The following is a 15603-nucleotide window of genomic DNA, read 5'->3' as shown; positions in this document are numbered from 1 at the left end:
CTATTTAAATCTTAACTAAGGAAAAAAGGCATTTAGTTACTAATCCTTCTTGCCTAAAAATTTAAACCAACGAGTAGAAACAGAAGTGTGATTGGTGGATTTGTAAATGAACTATTTCTACTAAGGACATTAGCTAGAATTATACTGGGCAAAATTTAAAATGTTATTGAAAGAAATAAGTAAGACCATTCATGATGGCATTTCATAAGAGTGCAGCATATTTGAATTAGTCACCGATCTGAACCATTTTAACTTTCTGTATGGCAATCCGGACTACCTATTTTATCTGTTCTCCTAAAAGTTAAATAGTCAAATCAGGAAATTTGTCTAGAATAATCTGACAGGTAAATGAGTGCTAAACTCTTTTTTTCCCCTTTTCATTTTCTACCTCCATTCTCTTTGCCAGCTGTCCTTTGTCTTTAACATTCATTTTAACATTTCCTTCCTGTCTTTATTTTTAAGGACTCTCATCAAATTTCAGGCTTTATCTTCTCCTCTCTTTGCTTTTACTTTAAATGCCTTTGTTTAACACTTCCTTGCTTTTTTGCCCCTAGCTAGGTCATCTACAGCAAAATAATCTCAGAGTTTCTGTTTATTCAGCTATACCTGCCCTGTTGTACTCAGGAAGCTATTATGACAGTCATATAAGATAATGCATAACTGTGTTTAAAAGTGTGATATGCTATATAAATGTGTAATATTAGTATGAATTATCTATATTAGATATCTACAAATACCATGAATTATCTACATTAGGTTCTAACTTTCCTTTCACTTCTTGTTTTTCTCAATTACATTTCATCATCACTGTCATCAACACCGAATATTTTTTATTCGGCCATGCAAACATTATATGGTTAAGAAAGCTAGTTTTTTCAAAAGATTTTTATTTATTTATTTAACAGAAAGAGAGATCACAAGTAAGCAGAGAGGCAGGCAGAGAGAGAGAGGGGAAAGCAGGCTCCCTGCTGAGCAGAGAGCCCAAGGCAGGGCTCTATCCCAGGACCCTGAGATCATGACCTAAGCTGAAGGCAGAAACCTAACCCACTGAGCCACCCAGGTATCCCAAGAAAGCTGTTTTCAACAAAGTAGACAAAAACAGAATTTTCCTTTTGAAAGTTTACAGTTTTACTCTTCTTCACAAATCCAAGTTGAATTTCTCAGGAAGTCTTTTCTTGATTCCAGGGGACTAGTTCATTCTTGACTCTTGACTCAAGTAGAGGTAATATTTGAAAAGTGAAAGCAACAATATTATATCTCAAAATGACATAAATCAAGTTACTGCTGCAAATCATGAACTTTCTTACACATTTCTTCTTTTAGAATTGTCTCACTATGAATGATATATTATCAGTGTAATAATCTGTAATACTGACCTTGTGGCCTGGGTATTCTAGATATATGGAATGAAGTAGGTCTCCTCAAACTGGTAACCAGCTTGCAGTTTGGTAGTGGCTGTCGTAGGCATTAGTATCACAAGAACAGGTTTAGTAGGAAAATGAGGGAGATGCTGAGAGAAGAAAAAAGTTGTGGTGTGGGGGCACCTGGGTGGCTCAGTAGGTTAAAGCCTCTGCCTTCGGCTCAGGTCATGATCCCAGGGTCCTGGGATCGAGCCCCGCATCGGGCTCTCTGCTCAGCAGGGATCCTGCTTCCTCCTCTCTCTCTGCTTGCCTCTCTGCCTACCTGGGATCTCTGTCTGTCAAATAAATAAATAAAATCTTTAAAAAAAAAAAAAAAAGAAGTTGTGGTGTGTAACAGAATGACAAACATTTTGACATTAGACAGTAAACATATCAATGGGATTTTGATATGCCTTCCCATTTACTTTTTTTTTTTTTTTGCCCATGTGCATTATTTAAAAAAAAATGTTTTCCCACCTTCCATTAATGGTACATCCTGTTTTATGATTTGTTCATGGACTGTATGGGGAGTCTGCAACTTTGTCTTTCAAAATGTCTACTCTTTTTGCCCAGTGGTTCATGGCATTACTGCCATCAGTCTGGGGCACCAATAAGGAAATTGCATCAGTCTTCTCAGTCTTTAAAGGGCAGCTTAATGAGTGCCTTCAGTAAGCCATGTCTTTCTCTTCCATAGGAATCACCACTGTGCTGACAATGACAACCATCAGCACCCACCTCAGGGAGACCTTGCCAAAGATCCCTTATGTCAAAGCGATTGATATTTACCTGATGGGTTGCTTTGTGTTTGTGTTCCTGGCTCTGCTGGAATATGCCTTTGTAAATTACATCTTCTTTGGAAAAGGCCCTCAGAAGAAGGGAGCCAGCAAACAAGACCAGAGCGCCAATGAGAAGAACAAACTGGAGATGAATAAAGTTCAGGTAACATATTCAATATTCCTAACAATATTCTTCCAAAATGTATCAGCAGCATGGCGCTCAAGGCTCCCATAACAAGTGAAAAAAGTAATTTTTCTTTAATACAGCTCAAACATCTCCTCCCTTTTATATATTTGAGAACTGAGGATTGAAGTAGTTAGGTTGAATTAACATAGATTAATAACATACCTGGACCTAAAACTCAACCCCAAGTCCATTATCTCTTATTTTGAACTATATAGTTGTAAAACTGTATGCAGAAGAATAATGCCAGATTTGCTTGATAAATGAATGAGAGAACTGAAGTGACTCAATTCTGTTCTAAGTGGAAATAAAGAAATATGGCCCAGTGGTTATCACCACAGACTGGAATGAAACTGCCCAGCTCTGCTATTTCCTGGCTTTATAACGTCAGGCCAATCAACCTATGTGACTCATGTTACCTCTGTCCTCAGTTCCTCATCCATAAAATGGAAATTATTATAGTACACCTATTTCACAGAGTTGTTTTAAGGACTAGATGAGTTTTTGAAGAGCCTTATATTTGTAACAATACCTGGAACATAGTGAGTGCTCAATATCATTATAGCTACCTAGCTCTTACCATTATATAAAAGACATTGTCACTATTCTTCTTTTGCTTTTCATTGGTAGATCTTATGACCTGTGCTTATGCTGGGTAGAATTAATTAAAATTAATGCCTTTTTTATTCTTTGAGAACATCTCTTTTGCCTCTGCTTCTATGCCATGTTTCACTGAAATCAACTTAAAATTATATACATTGAAATGCCATAACCACTATAAATTATTTTCAAGATGGCACACAAATGACAACTTAAATAGTCACTGGTCTAGCTACTGTTCTGAACATTGCGACTACTTCTCTGAAGGAGACAAAGTTGCTGGCTCTCAAAGAGTTTAGATTCTACTGTGGGAAGAGAGGCAATAAACATGTAAACGTATTCAGAGGATAATTCGAGGTTGTAGTAAGTGCTATGAAGAAAGTAACACAGAGCGATGGGTGAATAAATGATTTGGATAAGATTCAAGGAAACAAGGAATGAAGAACAGGTGATCAGGAAGACCTCTCAGAGGACATTACCACTTGATCTGAGACCTCAGTGATGAGCAGCAGTAACCATGCCATGCCCATTTCGGGCAGAGAAAATGACGAGTGACAGAGATTCTGAGGAAGGAATTGCTTGATGTGGGAAAGTACCAAGAGAAGACTAGTGTAGCAAGTTCATAGCAAGTGAGGGAGAAAATGTAATATGAGACGTGGTTGGAGAATCAGGCAGAAGCCAAGCTATAAATCTTCAAGATGTATCTTCATGCTCTTTAGTAGGATACCAAAACTGGACAAACACTGCCAAGTAACTAGAAAATTATGGGCAAAATACCAAACATACTCAGCCAAATGGTCAAAATCCGAAGTAACTCATTCATATAAATTTTTCTCTTATGTGAAATATTATGCTAGATTCTATGGGAGAAGGAGGACACATGATATTTGCCCTCAAGAATCTTCTGATCTTTCTGGAAAAGAAAATTATAGGAGGTTATTAGACTATAAAATGAAACAGGACATCACCTACCTTGAGGAGCATATCTGAAAGGAAAAGTCTTCACGTTTTCCGTTTGTAACCATACCAGCTTTAAAAGTATGTTTAGTAGAAGTTTTTAAGGCTACCTCTTTTCTGTTCCCATTCCAATCTCATTTGCCTTCTAAACCAAAGCTGGCCCTCTGCATGGCTAGAAATGTGTGTTAATTGATATATCATGGAGAAAAGGCCTACATAAATAAAGTAGCATAGGTTCACTGGTAGGAAAATCCAAAGATATGAACTGGATGGGCACTCAAAGATAGGTAGAATTTGGAAAGGTATCAAGGAGAATACGTGGTCTTTCAATTGGCTCAGAAAGCAATGCACTCTAGAAAGGTGATTAAATGGAAAGCCCAAGCAAACTGAAATCAATTCATTCAGATCGTTTAAAAAGATCATAAAACAAACTTTAACCAAATTCTGTGGCTATTGCCTTGATTCCACCCCAGGATATCCAAGAACTTTTCTAAGGTGCTCTGGGACACAGAACGGCAAAAGGAAAGCCTTGTATGTCATATCATACTGAGAGGTATAGTATATATAGCTCTGAAGAGGACTTAGTGACTAGAAAATAAATAAGTAAAATGTGTCTGTCTATAACTGATAAGAAGACTTCTTGACTAACATTGGACTCAAACATAATAAGATTTCACCGGATCTCAAATCAGGAAACTCTTAGCCTAGGTAAATTTAACACTTTAAATTTTAATCCCAGTAGAAAGCACAGAAAAATCCACCTATTGCCAGGAGATGAAACATTTAAGGAAGATAAAAATGCATTTTTATCCATAGACACCTAGACTAAAACCTCCACAAATGCTTTTCACAGAAACACAAAGAGACAAAACTATGCCAAAATTAATAAATACATCATGTTAAGACATGAAAAAGTAGTTTATATTGGACTAACCTTCCTGTGGATCAAAAATTATAAACCCTGAGCAAAAATCTATTAAAATCAGCTTGAGAACATAAAAGAATAACTGAAACCAAGCAAAAACTAAAAGAGAATCAACCCTCAAAGGAAGAGAATGTCCCTCTGTTAAATCTCTATTTACATCTTTGCCCTGAGGCCTCTCCCCACCAGTCTGGGGATGTGGGACAGCAGAACTTCAGGGAAAAAACCAAAAAGTCAAAAAACAAAAAAAACTACAGTTTTATTGGTTTGATGAGTCAGAACTTGGAGTTTGAAACTTCCAGAGTTCCTAGAAATCTTAGAAAGTGAACCACAAGAGAAACTCAGAACCTGAATATAAACTTCCCACAAATCCATGGTTGATCCCTGAACTACAAATGTACAAAATGCTAAGAAGTATGGAAAGGGAAAATAGCTGAAAGGTTTAAAAAGAACAAAAATAAGGGATTCTCCTTGAGTCAAGGAAAAACTAAAATAGACTCAACCTAACTACACATAAAACCAATGCACTACACATTCTAGGTGACCTATTAGTAATTTAACTGTCCATTAAAACAAAACCCAACATTCATCAGGAAAATATATTATATTTAATATATTAAAAAATAACTAGGCATGAGGAAAAACAGGAAAATATGCTCAAGAAAAAAAATTTAGTCATGAGAAACAAACTGCAAAAAGTCTTGATGTTGGCTTAAAAGGTAAGGACCACAATTAATAATAACTATAATTAACATATTTAGAAATTCATAGGAAAGAGTCAAAAACTGAAAACAACTGAAATACTCTATAATAGGCAAATGGTTAAACAAACTAGTATATTCGTAATATGGAACACTAGCCCAATAAAAAGTAATGAACTATTGATACATGCAACAACTTGAATGGATCGCAAGATCATTAGGCTGAGTGGGGGGAAAAAGCCCATCATAAAAGATTATACACTGTATGATTCTATTTATATAATATGCCTGAAATAACAAAATTATAGAGATTGAAGAATAAGTAAGTTGTTGCCAGGAGTTGGTGGTTGAGGGGAGGAATTGAGTGTTATTGTTTAGAAAGAAGTAGCACAAGGCAGATCTCTGCAGTGGTGGAAAAGTTCTGTATCTTGTAGTGGTGGTTATGTGAATCTTCACAGGTAATAGAATTACAGAGAGCTAGATACACTTTATACCAATGTCAGTTTCCTGAGTATTCGTGAACAATAGTTAAATAAGATGTAGTCAATGGAAGAAACTGAGTGAAGGATTCATGGGACCTCTCTGTGCTATCTTTGCCACTTTCTAGGAATCTACAATAATTTCAAAATAGAAAGCTTAAAATAAAGCCCATAGAAAGAGAGTAATATAATATAAGAAGAGATGGGGAGTTTCAGAAAAAGATTTGAAACTATGGAAAAGAACCAATGGAAATCATCGAACTGAAACATGCATTAGATGGATTAGCAAGAGATTCTATACAATAGAAGAAAGGATTAAAAAACAAGAATAGGGTGCCTGGGTGGCTCAGTCCATTAAGCGTCCAACTCTTGATTTTGGCTCACATCATGATCTCAGGGTTGTGAGAGTAACCCCATGCTGGGCTCTGCACTGAGCATGGAACCTGCTTAAGATTCTCTCTCTCTCCCTCTGTCCCTCCCCCATCACATGCTCACACTCTAAAATAATTAAAGAAAAGATTAGTAAAATTAATATTAACATCGGCCATCTCTCAGTTTTTCCATTGCACTAGTTCTTGTCGTAAATGCTACTACCTCAAGGATGCCTTAACTGACCAAACCCACTGTAGGTTTATATTTTGTACCATTGTTATTTGTCCTTACCATACCCTATGCTTTTCCACAACAGACTATATCACAATAGTGAATACATGTTTATTAGTTATTTTTTTAACGTCTGTCTCTCTATTAAACTGCAAGTTTTCCAAGGATTGGCATCAAGGTCCTTGTCTATTTAATTTATTGTTCTTTACTCAGAGGCTAGAACAGAGAACAAAAAACAACAACAACAAATAAATATTTGTTGAATGAATAAATCCTAGAGAACCCTTCTCCATTTAGTGAGAATTTAGAATGAGTTCTTAGGTACCACCCAAGTTACTGAATGTTACATTATAATATTTTATAAAATATTCATATTTACATATTCATAATAAGAAAAAGACTATCTATAGTCCACTTTAGTTTCTTCTCCAAACTTTCTTACTGTTTCTATAACTTTGATTTTTAATATTTTTAAAGCATGATTTATATCAATCCCCACTATTCGTTCTGAATGGCAGTGTCCTCTAATAGCAGATAGATATAATCTTCAATAAAAAAGCAGGTGTATTACTTCATCTGTTCACTGTATTGTCTCCAGCAGTTAAGATAAGAATGCTGCCCCTGGTTAAATTTTAGAAAAAAATAGAAAATGATATGAGATTTTTTCTTTCCTATAATGGTTGGATGATCCTCCCCTTTCCTTTCAGATACTTGTAAACAACTGAATTCAAATGATATATGTGCTGTGGTCCCAGACAATTTTCATTTGAGGGACCCTAATATTTGCCTTGGTACCATAGAGCACAGTGTGGCATCGTTCATTTATTACACATTACTTTCGATAGCCATGGCTGGGCAGTCATGTCAAGGGTTATTTGTACTGAAGCGTCAGAAGGGCTTGCTTTGTCTTGATTTATATTTCCATCAGCTGCACTGAAGCATCCTTTTATAGGAGTACAGATGCTGAATCCAGACATTAGGAGAGTTTCAACCTCCAAGGTGATAAAGACTGTAGATTCATGAACCCCTCAGGCATCATCTGAGCTAGAGATGGTATTTAGGGTTTTGAAAGATCGATTTCACAGGATAAGTAGGCTGTAAGTAAGCCACTTCTGAGCTACTTTTACACTAACCTGGAATTGACATGGTTGTGTCGGTTGGCCACATGATTTCCCATTTGCATATAGATTCACCTAAAGGGAATGGTTGTATGGGTAATCTGTAATTAGATACTGATTCAAAGTTGTTTGAAGTCATGGGGGACATCAGTGGGATCTGCCAAAAATTCACACCAAATGTGCAGTTGTAACCCTAACAGTTAAGAAATAGAATTTCCCTTCAGAGCCAAATATTGATACTGTAATGGGGCCTCTTTGCTCTCATTCCTAGTCTCTGAAGTGTGTCATCTACAGTTTCAGACACTTTTAGACATCTACACTTTCAGGCAACTTTCTAAATGGAAATCAGCTCTGTACTGTGATTAATTCCAGGATACATAATGCATGTTAAAACAGGCATCCTATAAGTCAACAGCTCTTTCCTTAAAACTAGCTTGACACAGATGGATACGTACATTATTAGCCTTTGAGCCTGGGGCCTACCCCACATCTCTGCCTTGTCCTGAATCCAACTAGGACACTTCCCTCAACCTTTGATGAAATTTTAACATTTCTGACTTAACATCTTGGATTTTGGAGAAATTCGGGCAGGACCTTTGATTTCTAATGACAGCCTGTGTTAATAGTTCATGAACATCTTTAGTCCTCAAATCCCTGCCCAAATCTGGCTCAGTTCATGCTTTGTTCTCCAGTCTTGGCTTAATGTAGCTCATCTCTAGATGCTTCCACAGTCTTATTTCCCTTTCTAGGAATCTCCAAAGCAGTCTCCCTTCCTCCCTCCCTCTCCTTCTTTCTCTCTCTCTCTCTCTCTCTCTCATTTTCTCTCTTACATCTAGTGTCCATTTTCTTCTATATCCAAACAGCTAGAATTCTTCTGTAAATGAGAAAGAAATCGAATTTGCTTAACAGGCTTAAGAAAAACATGGTTTTTTTGTTTTTTGTGTTCTTTTTGTTTTCTGTTTTATTTTTGGTGGGGGGGTGCACACAGAAATGGAAGGTCCATGAATGGCTTTAATTTCACATGTGGCTATATCCAGATATTTTAAAAATGTCATCAGAAAACATCTCTCTTCATCTCTTAACTCTGCTTTCCTTTATATTGGCTTTACTTTCAGTAGACCCTTCCCTCATGGTGGTTCCAAAATGCCTAAGTTCATATGTTCAAAGCTTTATAACCTTAACCCAAAAGTACTGTCTTAAATGCAAGCGTTACAAAAAAAAAAAAAAAAAAAAAAAAATCTTAGGATTAAATCTTTTGGATCAACTGGAGTCATATTCTCACGCAGAAATCAATCTCTCTGACCAGGAAGACAGAAAACGCTAGATGCCCAAGTCTGGGTCACATGCCTATCCCTGGAGCCTCAAAGATGCACTTAGGCCCATGCACTCAACCACACGCACCAAGGAATCTCAGGTAATGTTATCAGAAGATGAAATGGAATCAGACAGGTCAAACCAATAGGCATCCACCATAATCCTCCTTCAACTCTGCCTAAAAGAAAATATCCGCCATAATCCTTAACGTGGGATCCAGCTCTCACTGCGATTTCATTCTGCTTTCCTCTTCTCCTTCATTCCTCCTTGCTCCCCCCTTCACCAACACACCCTTTTTTCCAGAAGTACAGCTCACCGTTTTCCCAGATTGCTATGTTTTCACTCTTCAGTAACTGGCTTATTCCCCAGAATTCACCTCTTGCTTGACTTCCCTCACTCGTCAAGCTAAGTTGATACTCCTCCTACAGCTTTCCACTGCACACTACACTTACTTGTTTTTTAACTTGAGAAATATTTCATATTTAATTTTAACAAATATTTAGTGACATACTATAGGAACATACTATAGGAACACCCTCTATGCACTGGGTATAGTCAGCAATGAATAAAATGAAACCTTTCATTTGGATAAGAGAGAAAGATAATGAACATCATATGCACAAATACCTCACACCGAAACAATGAACAGGACACTCATAAACACACATAAAATGCCAGATAATAAAAATGCTATAAAGAAAAACAGAAGAGGCCTTGAATGCAGACACTTTTCTCTTCCACTTTTGGTATTCCAATGCACATCTTAGAGCTTGGTACAAATCAGGCACTTACTTGATTTTAAAATAAGTGAACTAATGAATCAATGAATTATAAAACCAAATAGGTTGCTCTTAAAACTCATGTGTAATTGGAAACATTTTTTCCTATTGTATTCCTAGTGTTACAAAAACAAGATTTTTAAGCCCCTCCTAAAGTGAAAACTGTTCGGTACCTTTCAAAATTTTAAAATCTATATAATAAATATTTTCAATGAAGGACATTTATTTTGATTAGGGATAGTTAATAGTGATGATAGGTGTGTATGCATTATTAATAGATTGCTTTCAACCTATGTTGATACTTTTTCTTTTCGGGGAGGGGGGAGAGGCAGAGGGAGGGAGAGAATCTTAAGAAAACTCCTTGCCCAGCACAGAGCCTGACAGGATGTGCATGGGCCCACGCAGGGCTCAATGCCACAATCCAGAGATCATAGCCTTAGCCAAAATCAATGAGACTCTTAACCGACCAAGCCACCCATGCACCCCAACACTCTTCTCAGCAATTCCTTCTCCTGAAATCTCTATATTAGAGTCTAAAGTGTTTGATAACTCCACTCTGCCTTTACTTCATCATATTCTCCTCTTGGGAGGAATAAAGTGTAAATGTGCATTGCTGATTATCTAGGAAACCATGGCTAATAGAGTAAGAAGATCATAACCAATGTGCTACAGTAAGAAGGACTTATCCACATAAGAGCAGTATCCCACAAACCCCAAGACAGTCACACGCACGTTGACATCACACACCTTAAATATCTCCTTTTTGACTACGTGATAAACAATGGTTACTCTGACCAAAATCCCTCTTTTGTTTACCTGAAGAGCAAACTGTTACTGAAGAGATTTAGGATGAATATTTTAAGAGGATTCACTAAAGATGAAGCCAAAAAAATAGCCATTATTTGCATCATTCACAATTCAATGAATTTGCTGATTATAATGCATTTTATATTTAATTGTAAAAAGCACTCATCTCAAATATTGGGACTCCCTAAGCCCATGTATAAAATGATCTTATGTATAAAATAGTTTCTGTTTTCTTGTTTTTAGCATTCTCTTCTCAAAGCTAATAAATTCCCACTCACAACAGCTTAAGAAATTACTCCCCAACTTTGATGTTACGTATCTCTCAGGCTTGAACGGCGCATATTTGTAATTCATCCTTAGCTGCCTGAAATAAGTTAACTGCTTTGTGGATTTTTAGGCACACCAAAATCAGCTAGGGCCCTTGGAATGCGTGTGTAAAATGCAGACCGAGAAGTCCTTAATTTAGGATGAAATGGGCTCAAACATTTATTTCTAGCAATGGATGCAGAGGCACAATAATGTCTGAGAACCACGACCCTAGAGATTCTAACCACTGACATATCTTTGGCTATTGAAACTCAAACAGCGTTCAGACGGACAACTCCACGTCTGGGTTTCAGAGTTCCTCATTCTGTAGACATTTGCTCAGCCCCTCCTTCGCAGTATCAGCGTCTTTTCTGGAAGAGCACAGGGGATACACAGCAATAGACAACGACAGTAACGAAAGAGCAGCTGCCCTCCTGAAGCTTACAGCACAGATGAATGACAAATGTGTAAATAAATACACGGTATAAGGGCAAATGATGATAATGTTGGTGGCGAAGTGATAAGGAGCTAGGCAGGTAGCCATCTGAGGAAGATCATTCCAGGAGAGAGGAACAGCAGGTGAAAATGCCCTGGGGTCTTAGGAGCATGGGGGGGGGGGGGAGGCCCAGCCAACGAGAGACCAGTGTGGATGGAGCAGAGAGCTCCAGGGGCAGAGTGGTAGGAAGTGAGGGCAGAGATCCCCGCTGGGTGCTTTGCAGGTTTGCATGAGAAATCTGGATTTTATTTTGTCTTGGAGAGTAGCTAGATTTAAATGGAGGAGACATGGTCTGGTTTACATTTTTTAAGTATTATTCCAGCTGCTACGTTAAGAAAAGACCACCGGGCTTCCTTCCTGGAAAGAGGAAGATCAATTATGCAGTTAGACATGATGATGGGGAAAAGTGGTTAGAATCAGGCTGTGTTCAAATGTAAAGCCGTTTGAATCTACTCATACACTGAATGGGAGAAACAAGGCCAAGGAAAGGGATCTGGGAGAAATTTATCTACCTGAGTAATGTTCTGGAAAACTGCCACTTGTTTCATTTACTTCTTTTTCCTTCTCTAATTCCTATATAAGATAGTGCACATTTGTTTTGGTTAATGTAATTTTGCCCTGTCTTCTATAGCTTCTTGAAAAGACACTACAGTTTCTGCTTCTACCACTAGTTGTCAGGACATGGTAAAGAGACTCGTAGATCATCTCCACCAAAGCCTCCCATCCTCCTCCCACCACCAAACCAAAAGGTTTCAGGAACTTGAGATGAAAGGGTTGCCACCTGGCAACCCTGGTGAGAGCCCATGGCTGACAGCAACAGCAGGAACATGAAACATTCTATGAGCAGGATGGATGCGCAGATGTGAGGCTTGGCTCTGTGGCTCTCTGCTCCCTTCAGGTGAAGGCAGCCATTCGCACTGGTCAACCTCAATTAAATAGACTGTGGGCTTCTGAAAGGCAGCTCCTCCTGTTCGAACATCTCTCTCCTTGGCTTCCTGTGCTGTACTTCAGAACCACTCAGTAAATGTGACTCTAATTGAATTGGCTAGCAAGAAGGAAATAACTTTCTGTTTGCAAAGTAGATTGAGCCCAGAGGTATTTCTCAACAGGGCTTTAAAACTGCCACTGAAAACAAGATTATATTTTATTCCAATTATACTGAAATGAGTTCTGCTATATTTACATATGGAAAATATCCAGAACCGTTCAATTCAGTGAGTGGCAACATTTTTTCACAGCCGAAGGCACCGTTTGGGGATGTTAGGGATGGAGAGAAGGGGAGAGGGAGTAAAATGGACGGAGTGGGAGAAAGGCAAGCCCCAAGCTAGAGAATGAATTTGTACATTTGTTCGGGGTTCTGTTGAGGGAAGAAATACAGCCACCACCTCAATGTTTTAGTCATTTGGAAACCACCCTTATGATCTTTGCCATACCCTTTTGTCAGTCAGAATTCTCCAGAGAAACAGGACCAACAGGAACAGAACCAACATACATACAAAAAGAGATTTATTTTAAGGACTTGGCTCATACAATTATGTGTGAGATCTGTAAGGCCGGCTGGAAGTTCAGGCAGAATTTCTGGTGTTATCTTGAGGCAGAATTTCTTCTTCTCCAGGAAACTTCAGTTTTTGCTTTTAGTGTTTTTCAGTGATAGGGTAAAGCTCACATCATCAAATGGAATCTCCTTTATTTATAGTAACTGATTAGAAATGTCACGTCTACAAAATACCTTCACAACAACCTCTAGACTAGAGCCAGACTAAACAGCTAGCTGAGTAACTTAGCTGAGCTGACACCCACATACCCACAGCTTACCACCATTCCCTTTTACAGACTGTACTGTCACTCATTCATTCACTCATTCATTCATATAGTAGATATTTATTGAATGCTCCCATGCCAAGCACTTTTCTCAGCTCTGGGGAAACAATATTGAATTAGACAAAGTCCCTGCCTCCTAGAGCAACATTCTAGTGGGACAGTCAGGGAGAGGAACAAGTTGGCTAAGAAGAATTCTGCTCTATTTTCAGATTAAGAAACCTTTAAACATCCATGCAGAGGTATGGTGTAGGGTGTTCAGTAGTAAGAAAATAAGAGAATTTACATAACTTTAAATTTTTCATTCATTGTAATAAAATCTGAGTGTGGATGCACTGTTCAGAAAAACATGCACAAATCGCCAAGTTAGAGGGCTGGCTACATCTTTCCTAGGACACTAAAAGCAATATAGACAGATAATTTGTTTTCTTCATAATGTTACCTGATTTTTTTAAAAACTAATTTTAGAAGGAAGAAGGGCATTGCCTGTTTTCCTCCATAAGAATATAAGTGCCAAGTGTTCAGAACCTCTTGTGTTTTGCTATCTTCGCAGAACTGCTATGTCCTCACATTTTAAAACCAAGATATTGTGTTGGTAAGGGCTGCACTGTAGGAAGGCAGGAGAGGGTTCACCAGCTGGAAGCTGGCTTGTTCCTCCCCATCTCAGGTCCTTACAGCGTGAAACCCCAAGCTTTCTTTTATATGAGAAACCCTCCAATATTTGCATGTGGTCAGCACACTTTAAGGAGACCCTCAGGAGGGAAGAGGAGAGGAAGGTTCCACAGGCAGAAAGCCAATATCATGCTCACAAATTTCAGAAAAGTCTGTTGGAAAAAGAGTTAGTAGCCTGAGTTTGAACGAGGTCATATTATCCAGGAAAATATTTAGAACCAATTGGAGGTGTAAGGAGTCCCAGGGTTTGTTCAGCAGAGTAAAAAAGCAAGGGGCTTTATTATTTGAGATCTTTGAATTTCTAAAATGTGAGACATAATGTTCCATTATTTATGGAGGGGCTGATTTCCTCATCAGTAAACATTTATTGTTTACTGTTAACTCAGTAAACATTTATTGAAAAAATGAGCAAGGAATGAACAATTTAACATTTTCAATGCTTATCCATGGTATGCTTAAAAATTACCTCTTGGAGTGCATAAAATACGCCTCCCTACTAAGGAGTGAGGTGAGGATGAACAGTTCATGAGCTGTTGGACTGGGGCTGCAGTCCAAAGTCACACTCTTTGCTCCCGGGTATCAGTCATCTCCAGCTTACATTTTGACCATCTACCTGAAAGGGAAGAGTGAAGGTTTATTTGTCGACCCTCCTGGAGTCTTAATAACAGTTGTATTCATTTGCTCTAAATTTAGGTTTAATGATGCTCTAAACTTTAAAAAAAAAAAAAAAAGTCAATGTTGTTGGTTGGAAGAATATGTAGTTAATATAACGTAGTAATTCACACACCCCATTTAGATAGATTTATCTCCCTCCCCAGTCGCAGGAACCACAGAATGAGTGCAGGCCTGACTCACCAACCCAGCAGGTTCAACAGGCACATCCCGCACCACACTGCATCTTTTCTGTAAGCAGATCGGAAGGAGAAAAATACCCAGAACACGTGGAGCCACGTATGCCCGCGTCCTTGTCCCCCATAGGCCCAGTGGGGAGCAGTGCAAGAGGAGGAAGGGAAGAGAAGCTGGAAGCGTGGATCCCTCAGTTTCCCTCCCAGGAACTGGAGCGGAGAGTCCCTTCCTTTAGGGCGACAGGAGGAATGGGCAATGATGATCCCAATGAACACTTACGTCCAACATGAGCAGTGCTCTGGGAAATCTGTTTATCTGCCCTAGAAATCAAGTGTGTTAACATTTTCATTTGCCTCATGTCCTTCCGCTTCGAGGTTGTGAAATCTTTGGTGTCTGCATCACGCCCAGATGTGGATGAGTTAATCCCTTATCGACAAAGCAGCCACCACCTGGCCCGTCGCTGCTTCTGAGGATATGAGGAAACAATAGCCACTTTCCCCAGGGACATTATTTTTGGAAAGCTGTGCCACCCACTGTGGATCTAAGGACACCTTGGGTGTCTTTATATGGTTGAAGGGAAAGGAAAGACACTCTTCTCCAAAGGGCAGGGGTTCAAGCGGAGCCCACCAGAAACCCCACTGGCATCAACAGTGGCGTTGCTGTCACATATTCACATTATGAGGAAGCAAAAAGCTTAGTGGTGAGGAAGGGAAACTCACACTTCGGGAGAAATGTACAAGCACTCCATCTCACACACATGCACGCTCACGCACACGCACATGTACACGCACGGTCTGTAACACTAGCTTTTAGGAGACATTCTAG

General features: G+C 38.7%; 1 protein-coding gene across 1 annotated transcript in view; it reads left to right on the top strand.

The window, feature by feature from the left end:
* GABRB1 (gamma-aminobutyric acid type A receptor subunit beta1) overlaps positions 1 to 15603 on the top strand; it is a 399050-nt gene that overhangs the window by 373954 nt on the left and 9493 nt on the right. The window contains exon 8 of the mRNA XM_082728493.1: positions 2095 to 2339. Coding sequence (XP_082584619.1) covers positions 2095 to 2339 — 245 coding nt within the window. The remainder of the gene's footprint in view (positions 1 to 2094; positions 2340 to 15603) is intronic.

Source organism: Mustela nivalis (assembly GCF_964662115.1).
Source record: "Mustela nivalis genome assembly, chromosome: 4".
NCBI lineage: Eukaryota > Metazoa > Chordata > Mammalia > Carnivora > Mustelidae > Mustela > Mustela nivalis.
The sequence above is the reverse complement of the archived record's forward strand: the minus strand, read 5'-3'. Positions and strand labels throughout refer to the sequence as shown.